This window comes from Bos taurus, chromosome 19 (assembly GCF_002263795.3).
Source record: "Bos taurus isolate L1 Dominette 01449 registration number 42190680 breed Hereford chromosome 19, ARS-UCD2.0, whole genome shotgun sequence".
Classification (NCBI taxonomy): Eukaryota; Metazoa; Chordata; class Mammalia; order Artiodactyla; family Bovidae; genus Bos; species Bos taurus.
The window spans coordinates 19751264-19773272 of record NC_037346.1 but is presented as its reverse complement, the minus strand read 5'-3'; the positions used below and the strand labels follow the sequence as shown (position 1 = coordinate 19773272).

Here is a 22009-nt window from a genome sequence, read left to right as displayed (position 1 = left end):
GGAGTTAATACATCATATTATGAGATCTCTTAAAATCAAATGGAGCAAACTCCTATTGCAACTGGCTTTTAGAAACAATAACAATATTAAAGACTATAAAAAGAAATGGAAAGATATAAAAACATTATTCTTCCCTATGAATGAAGTATTTTGGCTCTTTAGAAATTTTTTCTTGCTCAAGTTGTGACTCAAAGATTAAAAAAGCTTTAATTGTGAGCTTATTATTTTAATTATTTAAAATAATACTATTACTTAATTCCTAGACCACAAAGTAAGCAAAATACTTCTCATAAACAACTTAAAGGTTTTAATAATTGTATACAAGATGACTCTTTGGACAAATCAGTATGAGTTAATAGTTAATAAAAATTTTAAAACACCCACCTGTTTTCTTTCTGATTTTACTGTCATGTACAAATAATGCTAATACAATATTCTGGTTTATATAAATCTTAGGTTTTTTTCCCTCATAAAAAGCCTAATCATTTTGAATTTTTTTCTTACTGGAAAAATTATGTGTTCAACTAAATTAGATAAATGATAATAGGTAATGTGTTTCTAAAAAGAAATTAGTTTTTTGTATGCTAAAAATTCTAAAGACTTAATGAGTCAACTTAAAATTTAAACTCCTAATTCTTAGTTAACATTAAGACCTTACTAATATTGGGTTAATATGTGGTCTTTGGATATATGGGCAACATAATTTTAATATACTTAGGCTCTTAATATTATTAAGCAGCCATCGACAAAGTTAAAAAAAGATGGCAAATACCTTTGGGTTAAAGTACATATGTATTTAAAAAGCATGGAAGAATGTGTGATGAAAGAAAGATGTGTGTGTTAAGATAACAGATATGCTTTTGTTCATCAAGAGGAAAAAGTGAATAATTGTCTAAATTCCTAATAATTATTGTTATACTTTAAAAATATTGCTTATAACTGTTTATTGTCTTTAGATAAATTAAGGTCTCTGGAGATTTGTTTAATGTCTTCACTATTTTGAGGTAATAGTTAATTACATCTTTAAAAATTATTTATTATACTCCATCCTTTTCAGTATTGTTGGTATTATTATAATAAAAGAACCAGCACCTTTTCATCTTATCATCCCCTGGTTGTTTCTGCTTTTTCCTTATATTTGCCTAAAGGCTCCTGCTACAAGATAAAGATCAGGAGTTGAGTCTTCCATATGAACCATCACAAGGATCTCCATAAAGAAATGTCATCAGGTACTCCTGACTGTCATCTCTGGGGTACAAACTCATGGGTACAGCTGCTTATCATCACTACAGACAGCCACAAGGAGCAGAAGTGAGGTAATAGACTGCTTAACCCAAGATCAACAAAATAAGAATTAACTACTTCAGACTAAATGGATTAAATAAACTTATTTAATTAAGGTTAATGTTCTATTTTAATGGCTTTTTTTTAAATCTCATTTCTTTCTTTCTAATGTATCATTAACTCTCAAATTTAACAGGATAAAATCAGAATGAAACATTCTTTAAGCTAGATACAGAACTCTCATAACTAGAAAGAAAAGAATCCCTAATAAATCATTCATAAACTAAATTCAGTAAGACCCTGTCCTCCTTATTAGATAAATCAAACCTCCTTATTGTAGATAAATCTAATTTGTAACTATGACCACACCAGAAGTTTCATTTAATTAAGTGTGACAATCCCACTGTTGAAGAATAAGGACTACATTTCACATGCAGAACTGGTATCTGAAAGGCCTCTGGGGAGATGAGCATGGCATCCACTCTGTGGCTTAGGAAAAGGACCCTAAGGGCTGTAAAGACTACGAGCTCTCAGCAGGTCACAGTCATTAATAAACGTGGGATCTCAGAGAAAGAGGATACCCTACAGCTACAAGAACTGCAGGTAAAACCTGGGACAGGTGAATTACATGGTTCCTCATTCCTAATCTAAGTAGAATAAAGAGAGTAACATATGCTTGACAAATAAAAGTAAATTTAACCTCAGGGCCTTTAGAAAATCCTCTATGGACGACAAAAATTACCTCTGAAACCTGAAATCCATGTGCCTCTAGTTTTGTTAACCATACAAAAGGTCTTTATGTATTAATCAAAATCTCCTGTGAAAGCTATACACATAAACTTGCCAAATAAAATATCAAACTAATGACACTAAATCACCAGCTCATTCAGCAAGTTATGTGGCTGAAACTGTCCTCAATGGCAGGAATTTGACCACAAGGAGGGACTGTGCGAAAGAACTGCCACTTTGTCTTGCTTCCTGATCACTAAGAACCTCACATACCAAAGTAAACAAAAGGAAAACACCCAACAAAAAATCCACTTTGTACCAGGAGATGTGATAGAAATAACTTGATCACTCCATGATTGGTTCTTGTTCAGCCACTTAGTTGTGCCTGACTCTGTGACCACAAGGACTGCAGCATGCCAGGCTTCCCTGTCCTTCACCATCTCCCAGAGTTTGTCCAAATTCATGCCTATTGAATTGGTGATGCTATCCAACCATCTCATCCTCTGTTGTCCCCTTCTCCTCCTACCTTCAATCTTTCCCAGCATCAGGGTCTTTTCCAATGAGTCAGTTCTTTGCATCAGGTGGCCAAAGTATTGGAGTTTCAGCATCAGTCCTTCAATAATTATTCAGCATTGATTTGCTTTAGGATTGACTGGTTCGATCTCCTTGCTGTCCAAGGGACTCTCAAGAGTCTTCTCCAACACCACGGATCAAATGTATCGGTTCTCTGGTGCTCAGCCTTCTTTATGGACCAACTCTTACATCCATTTATAACTACTGGAAAAACCATAGCTTTGACTAGACAGACCTTTGTTGGTAAAATGACGTCTCTGCTTTTTAGTACACTGTCCACGTCTGTCATAGCTTCCAAGGAGCAAGCATCTTTTAATTTCATGGCTGCAGTCACCATCTGCAGTGATTTTGGAGCCCAAGAAAGTAAAAGTCTTTTACTGTTTCCATTGTTTCCCCATGTATTTGCCATGAAGTGATGGGACCAGATGCCATGATCTTTGTTTTTTGAATGTTGAGTTTTGAGGCAGCTTTTTCACTCTCCTCCTCTTTCACCTTCATCAAGAGGCTCTTTTAGTTTCTCTTCACTTTCTGCTCTAAGGGTCATGTTATCTGCATATCTGAGGCTGTTGATATTCTTCCCAGCAATCTTGATTCCAGCTTGTGCTTCATCCAGTCCAGCATTTTGCATGATGTACTCTGCATATAAGTTAAATAAGCAGGGTGATAATATACAACCTTTATGTATTCCTTTCCCAATTTGGAATCAGTCTGCTGTTCCATGTCCAGTTCTAACTGCTGCTTCTTGACCTGCATACAGGTTTCTCAGGAGGCAGGTAAGGTGGTCTGGTATTCTCATCACTTGAAGAATTTTCCAGTTTGTTGTGATCCACATAGTCAAAGGCTTTAGTGTAGTCAGTGAAGCAAAGTAGATGTTTTTGGGAATTCTCATGCTTTTTCTATGATCCAACAGATGTTGGCAATTTGACCTCTGGTTCCTCTGCCTTTTCTAAATCTGGCTTGAACATCTGGAATTTCTCAGTTCACATACTGTTGAAGCCTGGCTTGGAGGATTTTGAGCATGACCTTGCTAGCATTCTGGTTCTCCAAATAAAAGAACTCTGTTTCCTACAGACTTGGACTAACAAATCATTTTTATCCCTAATCTTTGTTCTAACCTTTGCGGATTTAATAATCAGGTGACAAAGTTGCTATTTCTCACTGTGAACAAACCAGTGTAAACCTAACTGGTAATTTTGTGGGTATTTTTTCCCTTTAAATATCTGTTGTGTTTTGTATTTGGTGACTTCCATGTACTCTTGGCAAGTAAAATTTTCTAAATGCTTTCATTTAAAAAAGTCTTCTTTGACAACAGTTATTGGCACAGATGTGATCAATATTCTTCAGATGAATGAATAAATGAAGAACTGAACTTTGTCCCAGAGGAGTCAAGTCTAGAAATGGCATTTAGAAAAGCCACCATTTGAAATGCTATGATAAACCTAGACAGCATATTAAAATGCAGAGATACTACTTTGCCAACAAAGGTCTGTCTAGTCAAAGCTATAGTTTTTCCAATAGTCATGTATGGACGTGAGAATTGGACCATAAAGAAAGCTGAGTGCCAAAGAATTGATGCTTTTGAACTGTGGTGTTGGAGAAGACTCTTGAGAGTCCCTTGGACTGCAAGGAGACCCAACCAGTCCATCCTAAAGGAAATCATCCCTGAATATTCACTGGAAGGACTGATGCTGAAGCTGAAGCTCCAATACGTTGGCCACCTGATGCAAATAACTGACTCACTGGAAAAGACCCTGATGCTGGGAAAGACTGAAGGCAGGAGGAGAAGGGGATGACAGAGGATAAGATGATTGGATGGCATCACCAACTCGAAGGACATGAGTTTGAGCAAGCTCTGGGAGTTGGTGAAGGACAGGGAAGCCTGGCAAGCTGTCCACGGGGTCGCAAAGAATTGGACACAACTGAGCGACTGAACTGAAAACCTAGAGTAAACACTTCCTTATGCAATACAATGGGCAGATTTTTTTCAAATAATGTTAAAAATTTTCCCCCTAATTCAGACTGGTGTCAAACTCCTTTTACAAATATTGAGATAAATAAGGATGATGCCCTTCCTTATCTCTCTTCACCTAGTATTATGTGTTACTACTCGAACTTCTTTGTGATGGGGGAGCATGATAAACTTCAGGCCCCAATTACATGAGTTATCTTTTAAAAAGTCATTATTTACATTGCCCATCTATTCAAAGCCAGGATGTTTTTCTTAGAACACATTTTTAATTCATTAAAATAACATAAAAACAAACACTACTTACTGGATCAAAGACCAACATCCTACAAAGGAGATGAACAGCTTCATGTGTAGCCTGGCTAGACAGGGTATAAAGTACAGGAAGAGATGGCTGCAAAAAAATAAAGAATTCAAATATGTGAGTGAGTCTTTGTGTAAGTAGATGTGGAATACAGCCAATTTATGACAAGTACCCAGCTCTAAGGATGTGTGCAGAGAAATCTCAACTCAAAGGAGATGAGTATTCCCCTCATTAACCAGTCTTCAAAAGCAATAACTGACTTTCAGTGCATATTTTATATTGCATGATTACCCATTGAAGGTCAGAGCACAAAAGAGCCTACGAAAACTGAAAGGTAATCCTGCAAATATGAAACCCCATTAGCCTTATATTATACACGCTTTGGCAAGGGAAGACCAAACATGCCGAGGGATGGGAGAAAAGATTTACAACCTTGGCCACTTGCAAGTAAACTGTGCAAGCATGTGAACGATGTCTTATGTCAACATTACCATGAAGTTGCCACAACGCTGAAGGAGCTTTAGGACACTCAGGGATTTACAGAGTCTTCTAAGAAAGTATGACACTGCTTTTGCTGGTTCCAGCCATACTGCCTTTAGCATTGATTACTCACTCAATAATTGTCTTTTGTATTAATAAGTGGCAGGCATATCCACACACCCACATCTAACCCTTTTGCACTGAGGCAGGGAGATGATTCTAACGAGCCTATAAGCCACAGAGCTTATGAAGCTGTTATTTTGCTGCTTGGCAGATGAATGGTGTCACTGCTCTGTCTCTCACGCAAGTAACACTGAAAGGTCCCTTGTGTCTTGATCACAGCCTTAGAATCCTGCTGTGACAACTACTAGCATCAAGTATTCTATGTATCTGCCTCCTTGCAACAGTTAAGCCGTGTATGAAAATCCAACAAGAACAAGAAGACACCTCAGAATCATCAGGGGGTAATTATTCACCTTACAGATGTTTTCTTTAGGATCACGAGTTAACAGCAGATAAAAGGAGATGGGAGTTCTACTTCGCTAACTAGATCAACATGTCTGAATCTCAGTTCCCTAGAATGAGGAGGCTGGACTAAACACTCTCTCAAGTTGAGCTCTAACTGTACAATACTTGGTAGGATTACTACAGATAAAGAGCACTGTGCTCACAGAACTCACGTTTAGCTGGCATTCAGATATTTGTAGGCCAGTCTACTACTCCTTGGTGCATTTACCAAGGAGTTAATATGCACGTCTATGGCAGCTCTAAAATTATTTGTATTAGTCAGGAGAAGGGAGGGGGGTTGTGGAGAGTGTGGGGAAGAGGTTTTAACTTATGATTTAACTTACACATATTTTCTATAAGAATTTTTTTATTGTGTAAAATGAAGTCATTTGATATTCTTGAAAGATTCTGATTCTTGGTTTAACTGAATAGTTGTCCTCTTTTTCACTGATTTGTGTAGGCTGGCAGCCAAATTCCAGTCAGTCTTTACTGACCAAAATGTCTCCCCATAAGTAATTCTTTTCCTTCCACTCTCCAAGTGAATCTACCCCTCATCCCATTTTTGTGGTGGAGGCAGGTTATAGCTTAAGGAAGGGAATACTAAATACTGGAATAAGTACTAGAAGATGTGGCTTCAAATTCTAACTCTGCCATCACCAGACTCAGGTAAGTGATTTGCTTTGGCTCTCTTATCCATTAGACTACTCCAGTACAGACCTGCCTACCTACCAACATCACTGCTAATCCTGACATCCACGAAGTGCCAGGTCCTGAGACAACAAAGATGACTAACACCTCTCTGGTGGGCAAGGAAAACATGAACATGCAGTTCTAGAGGCCACTAAATAGAGGATCTAAGACAAATTAGAAAGCAAAATTTATGAATGGAGGACAAATGGATATGGGATGGGGAATTTGTAAAAATCAAGAGTGGATGTTTAAGGCTACCTGAAATATTACAAATCCACCCTCCCCCCAATATTATTTTTCTTTATAGAAGTATACCCCAACAGATACATTAAAAATAATCCTGTTTCATTTCAGCCTTAACAGTCATTTGGTATGCTTTCTCCTTTTCTGTGTTTATATATGCATGTTAAAAAGAGCCCCAGAGAAAAAGAGTCAGTTCAGTCATGCCAGTACCTTTCCTGAACGATAACTATCAATAACTTAGCTTTGGCTCCACAGGAAAAATGCAATACTACAAATGCTGCATTTCTTTTTTTTTTTTTCTGCACTCTGTGGAGCCAATGCTAAGAAGTTTATATTTCTCCTCAAGTGCAACAGAATCAATTTGAATAAGAGAAAAAGTAGAAGTTCAGCTGCTGCTGCTCAGTTGCTTCAGTCGTGTCCAACTCTTTGTAACCCCATGGAGTGTAGCCCAACAGGCTCCTCTGTCCATGGGATTCTCCAGGCAAGAATACTGGAGTGGGTGGCCATACCCTGCTCTAGAGGATCTTCTCGACCCGCATCTCCTGCATTGTGGGCGGATTCTTTACTGCTGAACCATGAGGAAGCCCAGAATGCTTAGAAATACGGCTTAAACATCTCCTTTGGAAAAAAGGTTCTGCCAATTCCCCCAATACTCACACATATTACTTTTCTCCCTCTAAAATATATGGATCCATTATATACAGGTCCATTTTCTGTTGTTCTTCAAGGTAAGTCACTCAGGCCATGTAGGAGTGAGCGGGTGCCATGCTGAGTCACGAGCACAGGAAGGGTTATGAAGAGTGCCCCAGTAATGACTAAGTAATTGCCAGTGAAATGAAGCAAGGATGAGACTCTGGCTTGAGCGAGAGGCCCTAGGTGATAGATGCCACAGTTATCAAGAGCCAACTTCAGAGTGTGGTCACCGCAGCAGAGTCGGCCAGGCTGTGCAAGGCCTGTTGGAGATTCCTGATAGTCTTTACCTGGCAGCAGAGAAGCCGCGCCCATCAGTCGGCAGCATGAACTGAACTGCACCATGTGCAGTGCACCATGGTAAGCACTTTGGGGTTATACAAAAGAAACCCCCATCTGAAAAGTAAGTCTGAACTGCGTAAACTCTCTAGAGTACTCTGATTCTCTTAACTGGAAGATAAAGTACCTGACAGGAGATGGAACTATTTTCACCTCAGTGAAATTAACTGAATTTCACTTATTTCTGAAAAATTTCAGAATTTTACTTATTTCTGACACAATTAGCTGAGAACAGTCTGAGGAAAAATGAAGCTCTAAACCTTATGAGATGAACAAAGGGACTAGGCTGGTAGAAGACTTCTCAATCCTATCAACATGGCAGAGCCTCAACAAGTATCTGCCTTAATAGATTCCTGGGCCGTGGCAGCTAAGATTCCCTTCATCCAAGATCTTGAGTTGTAGTTCAGTCACATCTGACTCTTTGCGACCCCATGGACTGCAGCATGCCAGCCTTCCCTGTCCATCACCAACTCCCAGAGCCTACTCAAACTCATGTAATGAGCTGTAGAAAAGAGACAATACATAGAAAATACCAGTGTTCTTGTCTGTCCGTTATTTCCTGACCTTAAAGGACCCAACTCCCTTTCTCACTCTCAGATCAAGTGATTCAGTGGGGCTTAATTTCAGTCTCCCAACTGCAAAAATGAGCAGAGGGCTTGGCCAATCAAATGATGTCTTCTGAGCACCACCTCTGGTGCCAGGATGATGTACATAATTAAAACAGGTTGGGAACAGTCAATGGCTGGCTAACCTAACACACCCTCCCAATCCTTTTATCCTTTATCTCTATCGTTATTAACTGGGATAGAAAAGACACTTAAAAAAAAAAAAAGCCTTTCTTGCCTTCAGGGAGGCCACATGCCATACAGTTCTGGACAGTAACACATAAGCAGAGGTTTGCTAGGCAGGCTTCTGGGAAAATGTTTGCTTTCCTGAGAAAAGGAACAGATCCTGCTAGTGTTCCCTCTTTGCTCCATTTTCTTGCTTTGAATATGGACATGATTTGTGGACAAGCTATTGTCATTTTGTGACTACGAGGCAATAGGCAAGAGAGTATGAAGTCACATGCTAAAGGTGAAAAAAGAAAGAAAAAAAAATAGACATAATCGATGACATGCTGCGATGCCATCACCAGACTGCCTACCTCTGGGACTTTTTGATATGAGGAAAAAATAAACTTCTATTTCTTTAGACCATTATAAGCAAGGTTTTTGGGATTTCCCTGTAGCTCAGGTGCTAAGGAATCTGCCTGCAATGCAGGAGACTCAGGTTCAATCCCTGGGTCAGAAGATCCCCTGGAGAGGAAAATGGCAGCCCACTCCAGTATTCTTGCCTGGAGACTTCCATAGCCAGAGGAGCCTGACAGGATTCAGTCTATGGGGTTGCAAAGAGTTGGGATACGACTAAGCGACTAACACACAAGCAAGGTTTTCTATTCCTCATGACCAAGTACATTCCTAACAGAATCAGAGACCCTCCAAATATTTTTATGAATCTAGTTGGGAAAGCTCTTTCCTGAAGGACTGATCTGCTAATAGAATGTAGGCCTAGATTATTGGCTCCATTTTGGCCAACTCATGGGGGAAAGCCTGTTCTGAAAATGAAGCCAAAATACAGGAAAACAGAACAGAAGAGAGGCAAATTCCTGGTATGAAATATTATTTGACTACCTGAATCCAGCAGAGCCCAAAGTCAGTGGTAGCTCAAGACTTTTCGGTTACATGAGCCCTAAGTTAAGTATCCTTTTTGGCTTCAGTCAGCTTTAACTGAGTTTCAGTGGAAAGAATCCTGACTGATAAACCACTTGGAAGGATGTATATTAATCAACCAACACAAGTATATTAATTTGAAGCAGTAATCTGTGACTTTAAGAAGATAGCCAATTAGGTTTTCCTTCTGTATATGTGTATTTTTTAAAAAGTCCCAACAAACAATAGGATATATTTCTGTTTGTACAAATATATGTAAATGCATAGAAAAATGTCTGGAAAGATACTCTCAAATTAATCTAGAGGAGACTAGGATGACATGGGGGTAGCTGAGAACGACTAACTGTAAAATTTTTATTTTACATGTACCCATATTTACTTGCAAATACACAAACAAAATTTTTTAAAAATCTGCTTTGAAGGTATATATGCCAGGTATTGATAAACTAGTTTAATATCCCTGATACTGGCCAGTAAATTGAACATAACAGATCTTGTTAGATCTGTCTTTGAAAATAGAACCTTCCTCTAGGTTGAGACTATGCTCTTCTAAGGGAGTCAGCGCCCCCATCATTTCAGAAAGATGTAACCAGCAGGGGGCTATTTAAAACACCATCTCTAGTAGTAAATCTACAATGACTAGTTCAGGCTGGTTTTAGAAGATAACATGCTTTACCCATTGCCTTTTTCGCCTGTGGAAATGGAAGCTCCAGATTCACACCAGAATCATAGACAGGGAACTCCAAAAAAAAGCCAACGCCTCGATCAAATGTCTGGCAGGTAATCTGAGGACTGCCAAACTCCGTCTGTCACTTGGTCTATCAATTACATCAACCAGATCTTCTAACGATCAATCAGATCATCTCAATGCCCACTGTAAAAGAAAGCAAGGCGAAGCCCAGGGAAGAGTTGCCGACGCTCCCTGCTCAAGCCTTCTCCCTTCTGTCTCGGTTTGTTGTTCCTAGGAAAAGTATTCCCCTTACTCACTTCACATCATTAAGCTGTTTTGCCAAGGAGATTAGGAAAGTGCTTCTAAAAAATGCTGCTCAATCAACAGGGTGGAGATAATAACCATCTCATCTTTCTCAGCAGTGACTTGGCTGGTTGCAAGTAATATTGATCAGTGCAAATCTGGCAATCTCTCTTCATACTTCTTTTCTAATAACATTCACATCTAATTCTGTGTTAGTGGCAAGAGTGAAATAGAAACAGCTTCACATTCCTGGCTGGAATGAGAGATACCGGGTATTTCGGCTCAGTATGTAAAAATGACAGCTTGATACACATATATGAGGTTATGGTACTGAGGTCAAGGATCCACCCCCTGTAACTTGTCCCCAACAACACAAAAACCAGGAGACCAAAGCCAGAGGTCATTTACTAGCAAAGGTGCTACAAAAATACTTTCTCCTACAGCACTGGGAATTACTATATCCTATTGGGTTTGACAAATATTTTAACATTTTACCTATGGCCATGACATAAAAAAAATGAATAAAACCTACATGTAATGTTTTTGTTTAAAAATTTTCATCTCGTTATTCTGTGGGAGGGAAACTCTGCCAGATGGTGACCAAATACAGGGCCTCACCTGTTTATGAGGACCCCTGAGTATGTGTGCCTTAGCGCCTTCACAAGCCGTCCTCATTGCTTCCAGTGATGGAGTGCCCAAGAGATCTGTGATCAAATCCAACTATGAACAAACAGGAAATACAGAGGGTTAGTAAGCTCATGGAAACAACCTTTCATTACTCTTATGTCACAGCCTGAGAGATGAGGACCAAATATGGAGGGGAGCAGAAAACTTAAGGAAAGTTCCAGATTAACTGGTAGGAGCCTCTATTTTCACTTTCTGGACTATAAAAAAACAAAACAAGACAGAAAAATGTTCACTTGGGATCTATATGATAGAAATAAAGAAAACGGTTTTGGCCACCAAGGCATTCCAAGGTGACAGTAATTTATGAGTCTGCATGTGCCTGCTGTGTGTCTTCACACCACACATAATCTTTCACATTGGTGAAAAGCTGTGGTGCCCAGAAAACTGTGACACTGTGTAAGGCCACGTCTAGTTAGCTGGGCCCAATAAGAGACCAAAAAAATGGTCTTCTCACAAATATGCCCTTGTAGATAGCAAACTGCCTTAACAATTTTCTGTAAGTGCTATGATTATTCTAACCCAATTAGCAATAACGTCTCATTCTAATACGTTCAGGATGGAAAATTCTTACCTAGAGAATACTTCTCCTGGTTCTGGGATTTGCAAATACAAAGCACTATTTCCTGCACTTAACTAACCCATGGGGTGGCCCTCAGTATCACTGCCCTCCAGGATAATGGAGTTTCTCAAGTGGCTTGTTTTGCACAGAATTAAACATCTCTGTGCAAAAGCTTTCTGGGAAAAGTGACTTGGCCATACGTTTGGACCTCTAAGAAACACAAAAGGAAATGAGCAGTTCATGAAAACAACGGGAAATATTGAGAAAGTTGTATAAAATGGGTCAGATCCAGGCTTCCCTGATGGCTCAGTGGTAAAGAATCCAGCTGCTAATGCATGAGACACAGGTTTTATCCCTGATTCAGGAAGATCCCACATGCCTTGAAACACCTAAGTTTGTGTGCACAACTGTTGAGTCTGTGCTCTAGAGCCTGGGCTCTGCAACAAGAGAGTCACCGCAAAGAGAAGCCCCTGCTCGCCACAACTAGAAAAAAGCCCACGCAGCAATGAAGACCCAGCACAGCCAAAAATAAATAAAATTATTTAAATGGCTCAGATCTATGGATAAGGAACATTTCAATGAAGTCTGCTGATACTACAGTGCATAGGATATTTATTTCTCAAAGAGAAAATGCTACAGCAAATATCTATTAATACTTCCATTTATAAGTTAGACTCTGTTCTCATTATAGATCTTGATTTCTCACTCCAAAATACAATGGTGACAGATAGATGTGAGTTCTCCTTCATTGGCTACATCAGACTGAAAAACTCAAGACCTATGTTATTTCTCTAGCAAATGAGATATCTGAATCCCGTTCCGGTTGCTTCACATTTTCCTTTGTACATTCTTTTCAGCACTGGGTCTTTGTTGCTGTGCATGGGTTTTCTCCAGCTGTGCAGAGTCGGGGCTGCTCCCTAGCTCAGGATTCTCTTGTTGCAGAGCACAGGCTCTAGGTGCATGGGCTTCAGTAGTTGTAGCTCTTGGGTTCTAGACTGTGGGCTCAGTAGTTGTAGTGCATGGACTTTGTTGCTCTGAGGCATGTGGAATCTTCCTGGATGAGTGATCAAACCTGTGTCCCCTGCATTAGCAGATGGATTCTTACCCTCTGTACCACCAGGGAAGTAAGTCCCTACTTAAGCTCTTCTGTATGGCAGCTTATGTCCATATATGAATGTCATCTTATAGGTAAGGCTGTTAAACTCTACTTTCTAAAGAAATTGAGTACCCAACATTGGATTTATATATGATTAATTTTTTTATCACCACGATCAATTTTAAAAGATGCAGACTTAAACAAAAATGACTAAATGTATAGCAGAGAAATAAATTTAAATGTTGATCAGAGCATATAGTTTCTAATGTATCAGTTAACAATTCTTGGTAGACAGAGCCTAAAGGAGATGGCTTCATTTTTCATCAAGTGCGTGAATTATTTACAAAGATACACAGTAGGTAGGGTGATCTTTTCAAATGTGATCAATCAAATCTTAACACTCTCTTGCTCAAAAACAGACAGCTTTCCATCACACTTTGGACAGAACAGAACCCAAAGTCCGTATCAGGTAGCCAAGGTCAGGCAGGCTCTTTTTCTGCGACCTCATCTCCTACACACTCTTCCTTCATCAAGCCACCACTCCAGCACACCCACACTTGTTCCTGCCTCAGCAGGTTCTATTATGCTGGTCGTCCCTTTTGTCCCTGGTGTGCCCCTGGTGTCGCCTCCATGCAGGCACCTTCTGGCTGTCCCTGAGCCGGGAATATTTGTCCCTAACATCTTGGTCCTTCATTTCACTTGAGTCTCTCCTCGAATGTTACTCCCTCAGACGGCTTTTTAGCACTGCTCTGGCTCCATCATCATTCTCTATCCCTAACCTGGTTTAATTCTTTTTGGTGGTACTTATCATTACTTGAGATGATATTTATTTTCTTTAAAAAGATATTTGTTTGAACACATCAGGTCTTGGTTTGTATCATCTGGGATCTTTCACTGTGGCCCACAAGCTCTCTAGTTGTGGGTCATGAGCTCAGCAGCTGTGGCTCACAGGCTTAGATGCTCTGAGGCATGTGGACCCTAGTTCCCCGGCCAGGGATCCAATCCACGTCCCTTGCACTGGAAGTGCAGAGCCTTAACCACTGGACCATCAGGGAAGCCCCCCATACTTATTTATTTTCTGTCTCACATGAAAGTTTCAGAAAGCTTTGTCTTATTTACAGCTGTATCCTTCATACCCTGGCACACCGTCGCCACCACCATCATAACTGCTAACATTTATGGAGTGCTTACCAGACTCCAGGCCTTAGTTTTGGCTCTACTATTTCATTTATTCTGCACAACAATCCTCAGAACAGTTTAACTTGTCCAGGATTTGACTGATAACAAGTGGCAGAGTAGGATTTGAATCCACCAACTGGATTGTACAGCCTGACTCACCATTGTTACATTCTTCTCATGCAAACAAGATTGTTAACATTTTTATGAATAAAAAGTACTTAAGAATTAGACCAAAGAAAATGTGGGTAGTAACAAATTAGTTTATAAAGGCAGACAGTTAAAATACCACAAATGGTTTCCAACATTTTAATCAGCTTCTGATATTCTCTGCCATATTTAAATAATTTAGTCCAATAAAGGTTGGAAAGGGCTCTAAATGTTCATATTTAAAGAAGTCAACACTCAAAATTTGTATTCTAAGCACAAAGTGTAAGTACATTAAGTCACCAAATACATTTTCGAGTCAGATCCATTCAGTTAGAACAGAGGCTCTTGAACCACTGAAGATCACACCTGTGCAAACTGTTACAGCGGAGTCTGCTGCCATGCATCAGTGCGTGTAATAAAGTCAACGTTCCCTCTAAGAGGCTCGTAAGCTGCAAAGTCACTCTCTCTGTAATCTTCATAACTTTCTGATTTTAAGAGAACTTGAATTTGCTAAAAGCAATTTAGACAGTACAGTGAATAAGCCCAAGATGTGCGCAAGATGGTTTTTCCTTTAAATCTGTAATAGAATTGAAAGTTCCTAAAGCCTAAAGTGAAATCGTACCTGCTGAATGGGACTCTGTGCCTGAAACAGTATTCTTCGTCCTAGTAGTTCTGCAAAGATACATCCGACAGACCAGATGTCAATAGCATTGCTGTAATGACGGCTGCCCATCAGGATTTCTGGAGCCCGATAATACTGAGTAACAACTTCCTGAGTCATATGACGGGATTCATCTAATTCTTCCACTCTGGCCAATCCAAAATCACAAATCTAAACAGAATAGATTATCAGAATGTTGTCAAATAGACAAATATATTTACAAGTGGAATAGGAGAACAAAATAATAAAAAACTAAAACCCGACAGACCTCGGAACTTTGCAAAGTTTTCAGTGATACAGGTGGAGTACATTTGTGTCAGTGTATTTTGATATTATTTGGATGAGAGGGAAGAAAGTGTCAAACTTCCATATTTCTATACAGAATTATCGTAAAGACAAGCTTTTCACTTTTCATTTGTTTTTAATGAATGTATACTTTTAGGTTTAATGAAGAAACCAAGCTAATTTATTTTCAAGGCTGCTTATGGAGGAAGATATCATAAGGGAAAAAAAAGACCTCCTGAGCTAGGTTCACTATTTTTTTGTTTGTTTTTGGCTGCACTGCATGGCTTGTGGGATCTTTGCTCCCTGATCAGAGATGAACCCCAGGCCTTGGCAGTGAAGCCATCAAGTCCCAGCCACTTAGACCACCAGGGAATTCCCATATGTTCACTATCTTTATGGAATATACACAGTAAAATTTCTTCAAAGCTATGGGTTTCGAACAGAGTCCTGCTGAATCCTGAGGTACTTCAGGAGTTCCATGAACATTTTACCTAAATTTCACATGAATCTATAAATATTTAAAATACTAATTCACAATCCAATGTGTGAATATGTCAAAAAGTAGCATACTGTAGAATACCAATGCTAATAGGTCCCTTCAATTCTTCATGCCATAAATATTTAATTAATTGAATGCCTATTATATTTTAGGCAGTGCTAGAACTTGGAGACATAATGGTAAATGAGAAAGACTGGTTAGTCCTACAAACCTAGGAATAAATCTTTTCTTGCGCTTTCTGTTTATTTTTGGCTGCGCTGGGTCTTTGTTGCAGCACACAGGCTTTTTTTTTTCTCTAGCTGCGGAGAGTGAGGGTTACTCTCCCGTGGCAGTGTGTAGGCTTCTCACTGCACTGGCCTCTCTTGCTGCAGAGCGCAGGCTCTAGTTATGGCACACGGGCTTGGTTCTCCTGCAGCACGTGGTATCTTAGTTCTGGGACCAGGGACCAGGGATCGAAGCCATGCCTGCACTGGCAGGCAGATTCTTAACCACTGGACCACCAGGCAAGTCTTGCCCTTTCTGTTTAAGTGAAAAGTTTTTGGAGGCTGCAAGGTGAGCTGTTAGTAAACGGCAGCAGTGCCACCATCAGCAAATTCTGCTTATTTTCAGGAATTGAGGCTTTCTTGATACTGGGCAACCAAAACAGAAACTGGCAGCACTGAGGAAGAGATAAGAGAGGAATGACCATCTAAGCTCCAGCGTTCTCATTGATTAAGTCTGAGTCAATATTATTAATATAACTGACAAAATAATACTTATCTGCATTCTAAGTTGAGGTCCTACCATAATATTTTATTTGAAAAAAGGATCTCGTAGCTTATAAAAACATTGGAAAACTACTGCTTTAAAGAAATCATATTTTACCCCGAATTTTTTGCAATCTTCTCTTTTTATCTCGAATCTACTATGTCTGGTCACATCAAATGAATGCATGTCTGTATGTGGGGACAAATCAGTATGAAACCAACATCTTTAAAACTTAAAATGAAAGTACATTTTCAGACCACACAGAAAAACTATACCAAAAAGGAAAACAGGCATATGTTGTTTATCAAATCCTCCCAAAGACTGGTGTTCAAATAACATATAATATTTTAAAACTCTATTACTTGACCAAAAATTTTTAGGCTATCTTTTAAAACAAAACAAAAAAACCTAAAAATCCACTTTATTTCTCTGGTATTAAAACAAAACAAAACACCACCTTACCCAACAGAAAATGTTTTCTCTTATAAAGCCAGCCTTTAAAAAAAAAAAAAAAAAAAAGATCTGGATTCATTTTTTGGCAATTTATCTTGAAGACAGGCTAAATCCAAAGTAAGAAGCTTAAATGATCAGGTAACCAAAAAGATATTGCAATTTCCAGCAAAATTATCTGCTTTGTGCCTAACAGTAAACAAAATAGATTCTCAATATGAAAGGATGATTTTTAAAAATGTTTTGTCATTATTATTTTCTACATTTTTACATTTGAGAAGACAGAATTAGCATCAGTAGATTGGCAATCTACTCTGGCTTTTAAAAGTAGGCTGCTAAAACAAGTTAAAGGAGCAGAGCAAAATTTCAATTTGTTCTGACCTGTATGTTGTTTATTCATAAATGACATTTTCTTTTAGTTACTCTTTCATGTAGCTGGAGGTTACAATACCATAAAAGACAATTTAGAAAATGGACTGCAAGTAGTTAATGGCATCAAGCATGACAGGCTCTACACAAATGCTTTGTGAAGTTTTCCAACCAGAAACTGAAATAAGCAGAAACTGGTTTAAACTGTCATATAAGTGACTTGGTCTGCATAAGTCAAAGAATTTCTGACTCTAAGGTTTTTGATTATTTAAAAAAAAGAATTAAAATGGGTTATGGAGATAAGGTCTGAAGATGTTTATTACACTATATTTTAACAGTTTGCTACTACTCTACTTATTTGTTTTTGGCTGTGCTGGGACTTCGTTGCTGTGTGGGCTTTCTCTACTTGAGGTGACCAGGGGCTACTCTATAGCTGTGCTTCCTGGGTTTCTCATTACGTTGGTTTCTCTTGGTGCAGAGCATGGGCTCTAGGGTGTGTGGGCTTTAGCAGTTGCAGCACATGGGCTCAGAAGGTGTGGCTCCGGGGCTCCAGAGTTATAGGCTCAACAGTTGTGGCATACAGTCTGAGTTGCTCCATAGCACATGGGATCTTCCCAGAGCAGGGATCAAACCCGTGTCTTCTGCATTGGCAGGTGGATTCTATACCACTGAGCCACCCGGGAAGCCTGGTTACAGCTCTTTTTATTTATTTATTTTTTAATTAATTTATTGGGCTGTGCTGGGTCTTAGCTGTGGCAAATGGGATCTAGTTTCCTGACTACAGATTGAACCTGGGCCCCCTGCATTGAAAGTTCATAGTCTTAGCCACTGGACCACCAGGGCAGTCCCACAGTGAAAAGCAGCAGGGGAGTGAACTCAATGACCTATAGAAGGAAAATTTACTTTGGTAGTTTTTACTTTAATGGTTTTTGGGATAATTAATTATCTGTGGAAACAAAAGAATTAAGTATAATATTAGATGTTTTCAAGGAAAATATGAAAAATAGGTGTTTTTAATCTTTCTAGACTTAAAACAGGAGCAGAGTTCTTCATATATAGAGTGAAGGGAGATTTTTTTAAATTCAAAAGCAGTTTAACACACTAGCTTTTAAAGAAAACTGGCCCACAGTTTAAAGAAAGCATTTAAAATAAAAAATGAAATTCATTTATATGCTTGGTTTTAAGGTTTAGTTTAACTGCCAACAGGATAAGTACTAATGACAGTTGATTACATTTAAAGTAGGCAACGTTTATAAATAGTTCTTTTCTTTTTCAAATATATCAATTGAAATGTTAAGAATATTTACTGTAGACTGAAGCACCATATAATACTGCAGCCGCTCATAAAATAAGTGGAATTTTAATTTGCTTTCACAGAGATGACTCAGCTCTAGGAAGGCCCTTACCTCTTAAGGCCCTTACCTTACCATAGGAAAGATATGGTGGGCCCTTCACTATTTAGGAGGTCTGTTAAGACACATTTCTGTTAGGGACAGGGCAATGCACACATGTGGATTTTGCTATTTGCGAGCCACTCTAACAAAAGACAACGGGGGTGGTACTGCAGCGAGAGTAAAACTGAAATTGATGTCTTGAGATATGGGGGCTGCTAACCATAATAAACCCTGAAATCAATACCCCTTCAGAGCAGTAACTGAGGATTGGCCACTACATACTGTGGAAATACCTTTGACCCTTTTCTGGCTTAGTATTCTCACTTTTAAATGTTTCTATTTCCCTACTTTGCTGCCTCAGGCAAACAGCATATAAGAACATCAGCTGTGCAAAAACATACAGTCTTCTTAAAAACCACACTTGATTGTCATGTAAGTAGATGCTTACTAGTCTTCCAATCTTTTTTCTGATATACACTTTCTTTGTAATGGAACAAGCTGAAAAGAAATCACCTTCTCTAGTCTTCTTTCTAGTCACATTGCAATTCCAATTCCAATGTTACCAAAATATGTGCAAAATATCATGAAGAAACCATGAGCCAAGACTACAAATTAAGTTACTATTTTGTCCATGACTAGTGATACTGGTGGAGAACACTGGGTTCTTTAATTTCTGGTAAAGTGATGAAAACAAATTTAACCATTTCTTTCACAAAAACGTGTTCTTAAACACACTCTGACATTCCACTTGTTTCCTAGATGTTTAAATAAAATGAAAAGCTACCTTTAGAACACAGTTGCTGTTCACAAGGAGATTCCCTGGCTTAATGTCTCGATGTAAAATGCCAGCTGAATGGAGATATTTCAAACCTGAAATAACAAACAGAATTTAACTGCAGATATTTAATTCCTTTTACTCAACCAATGATTTGGGGGAAAACCATAGAAACAAGAGTACAGGATTTTAAATTGTTGTCTAAATAACTGCATAATGAACATTATTAAAAGCTTGACTTAGTCCTACCTCAAAAAACTGTAATTTTGCTACAGTAAAAGAAAATGTCATCAAAGGTTTGCACAGTCTAGAGATAATGTCTATAATTTGAAAGATTATGTAGGTTTAAGTACAGATAAGCATTCCAAACCCTGGAGTTAAGGCTGACCAGACCAATAACCTTGAACAGTTTCTAAGTGTGGCTCCTGGAGCTCTGGATATTCTGGACACTCTCAAGCTGATTGTGAGCTGCTGCCACAAAATAGTTCCCATTAACCAACAGCAAGCCTTTTCCAGGACAGATTTTCACTGATGAGACAAAATTCAGAAACTTGCCCAGGTCTGTTGGTAGTACTCTCCACCACTGAGAATCAGGAAAGTAATTAATTACTTTAAAAATATTTTTGATATCTTTATAAAGTCTGTGGGCTTTAGCAGTGCTAGATAAAAGGCACAGCTTCAAGGCTGAGACTTCTGAATAAAATAAAGCAAATCACATTTTCTACAATATTAAAGAAGATCCTCTATCCAGTATCTTCCCTCTGCCACCTCCCCCACTCCCAATATCAACAAATCTACAGAAGGTGAACTTTCTAGTTTTAACGCTGTGTATGTGTTTTAATTCCTTTGGCAGATGCTTTTCAATTTTTCTAAGGAATGTCTTTTTTTTTTAATTTTATTTTATTTTTAAACTTTACAATATTGTATTAGTTTTGCCAAATATCGAAATGAATCCGCCACAGGTATACCTGTGTTCCCCATCCTGAACCCTCCTCCCTCCTCTCTCCCCATACTTGTTTGAATCCTATGGGAGAAAAAATTTTACTAGGTAAGAAAACTGTGTCAGCTTTAAACAGGTGTAATGCCAAAATTCTGAAGGATACACCTGATGGCCAGAGGAAGCTCCAACAATGCCAGCCCAAACTGTTTCTCCATCATGTCAGCGCTCTTTAATGAGCCAGGCTGGAGAGTGAGTTAGTTGGCTGTTTCTGTCAGTCTTCTCCATGCTTTGACTTTAAAAGTCATTTTGCTTTTCTAGAGTGGAACTCAGGCATGCCTGCCAACTCTCAGACCAGGCCCACCTACTGCCAGCTTAAAGAATGTATGTCATCCATAGGAAACACAGTTCCTTTTCAGTTAATCATCTGATGCCAGCCACATACTCCTACTAAAGGCTGTTCAGTGGAAGCTTTGTGGCAAAACATCCTGCTTATGTACCCCCCGAGATTAACCCCCTTGACTACCTAATGAATTAGAAAGGACCTTCTCTTCCATCACTGAAAATAAGAACCACCTGGCTACCCTTAAAAGCTTCTTATTTAACATCAAGGATAGAGAGTATTAAGTATACTTTGGTCAGAAGAAAAAAAGTTGTTAGGCAAGAAGTTAGCCTTGGAAGGTCAGATTAGTTCAAATGAAAAGCAAAACATTTCATTTATACAGTGACACTACCTTTTTCTTCACAGAGAAAGTCTTACCTCGCAAAATCTGATAAAGAAAAACTTTGACATGATCTGAGCTGAGTGGTTGAGGAGAGACGATAATTTTATGCAGGTCACTCTGCATCAGTTCTGTGACAACGTATCTTGAGGTTTTTAGTTAAGGAGAGTTCAGAGAATTCAGCCCCCAAACCCTATAAATTAGGTACCAACTCTAAATAAATAACTTCTCTTTTTAAGGCTGGAAAGAGCTTTAAGGAAGGAAAGCTTTAGGACAGCATGAAAAGAGATGACAATTCTAGCCCTCCTAAGATGAAAACACTGCCAAAATGAAGTAATTTTTAAAAGTTAGAAGTTAACAATCAAATGACTATAATTAGCACTATAAAAGAGAAAAATAAGGGTAAATATTTTCAAAGACAGCCAGATCAGGAGAAATGTGAAGACTCGTTTCACATTTCTCACAGTCTCAGGGTCTATTCAGACATGTTCCTGGAGTGTCCTCTGAATCCAAACAAGAAAGAGTGCTGGTCTCACGTTAGGCCACCATAGCACCAAAGCAAAAGATGTAATCCATCCATTAACAATGGCTTTGGTTACTTTGTAAAGCATGGTACTCCGAAAAACATGCAAAATCGTTAGTTCATATCTCAGTCTCTACAGTCTTCACAACTGAACTTTTATTATTTAACTTGTTATACATGTATACCTCCTGTACTTAATTTTAAGCTTCCTATGCTTTGTACTCAGTATTTCCTCAGGGTTTTGCACAATCAATATGAGGTAGAAGATCGAAGGCTAGGGCCCAGGGAGTAATGGAGATGTGGAATTCTCTTGGTAAAGACACCGTCTTTTGGACAGATTCATGACTTACCCCTGCCTTCAGTAACAACTCCTTAAAATTTTAGGCAAGTTTTATGATTTAAAAGCTTCCTTCAGACAAAGAGGGCCTTTGAGTTTAGGAGGCTCTTACAGGATTTAAATTCTTTTGACACATTCTATATGTGAAAAGAATC

At 38.8% G+C, this 22009-nt stretch overlaps 1 protein-coding gene across 1 annotated transcript in view; it reads right to left on the bottom strand.

Annotated features, from left to right (window-relative positions):
- The window catches only part of NLK (nemo like kinase), a 129607-nt gene that overhangs the window by 7562 nt on the left and 100036 nt on the right, over positions 1 to 22009 (bottom strand). Inside the window, exons 4-8 of the mRNA NM_001193253.1 lie at positions 21033 to 21139; positions 19345 to 19430; positions 14778 to 14987; positions 11106 to 11207; positions 4860 to 4946 (exon numbers count right to left, since the gene is read on the bottom strand). Coding sequence (NP_001180182.1) covers positions 4860 to 4946; positions 11106 to 11207; positions 14778 to 14987; positions 19345 to 19430; positions 21033 to 21139 — 592 coding nt within the window. The remainder of the gene's footprint in view (positions 1 to 4859; positions 4947 to 11105; positions 11208 to 14777; positions 14988 to 19344; positions 19431 to 21032; positions 21140 to 22009) is intronic.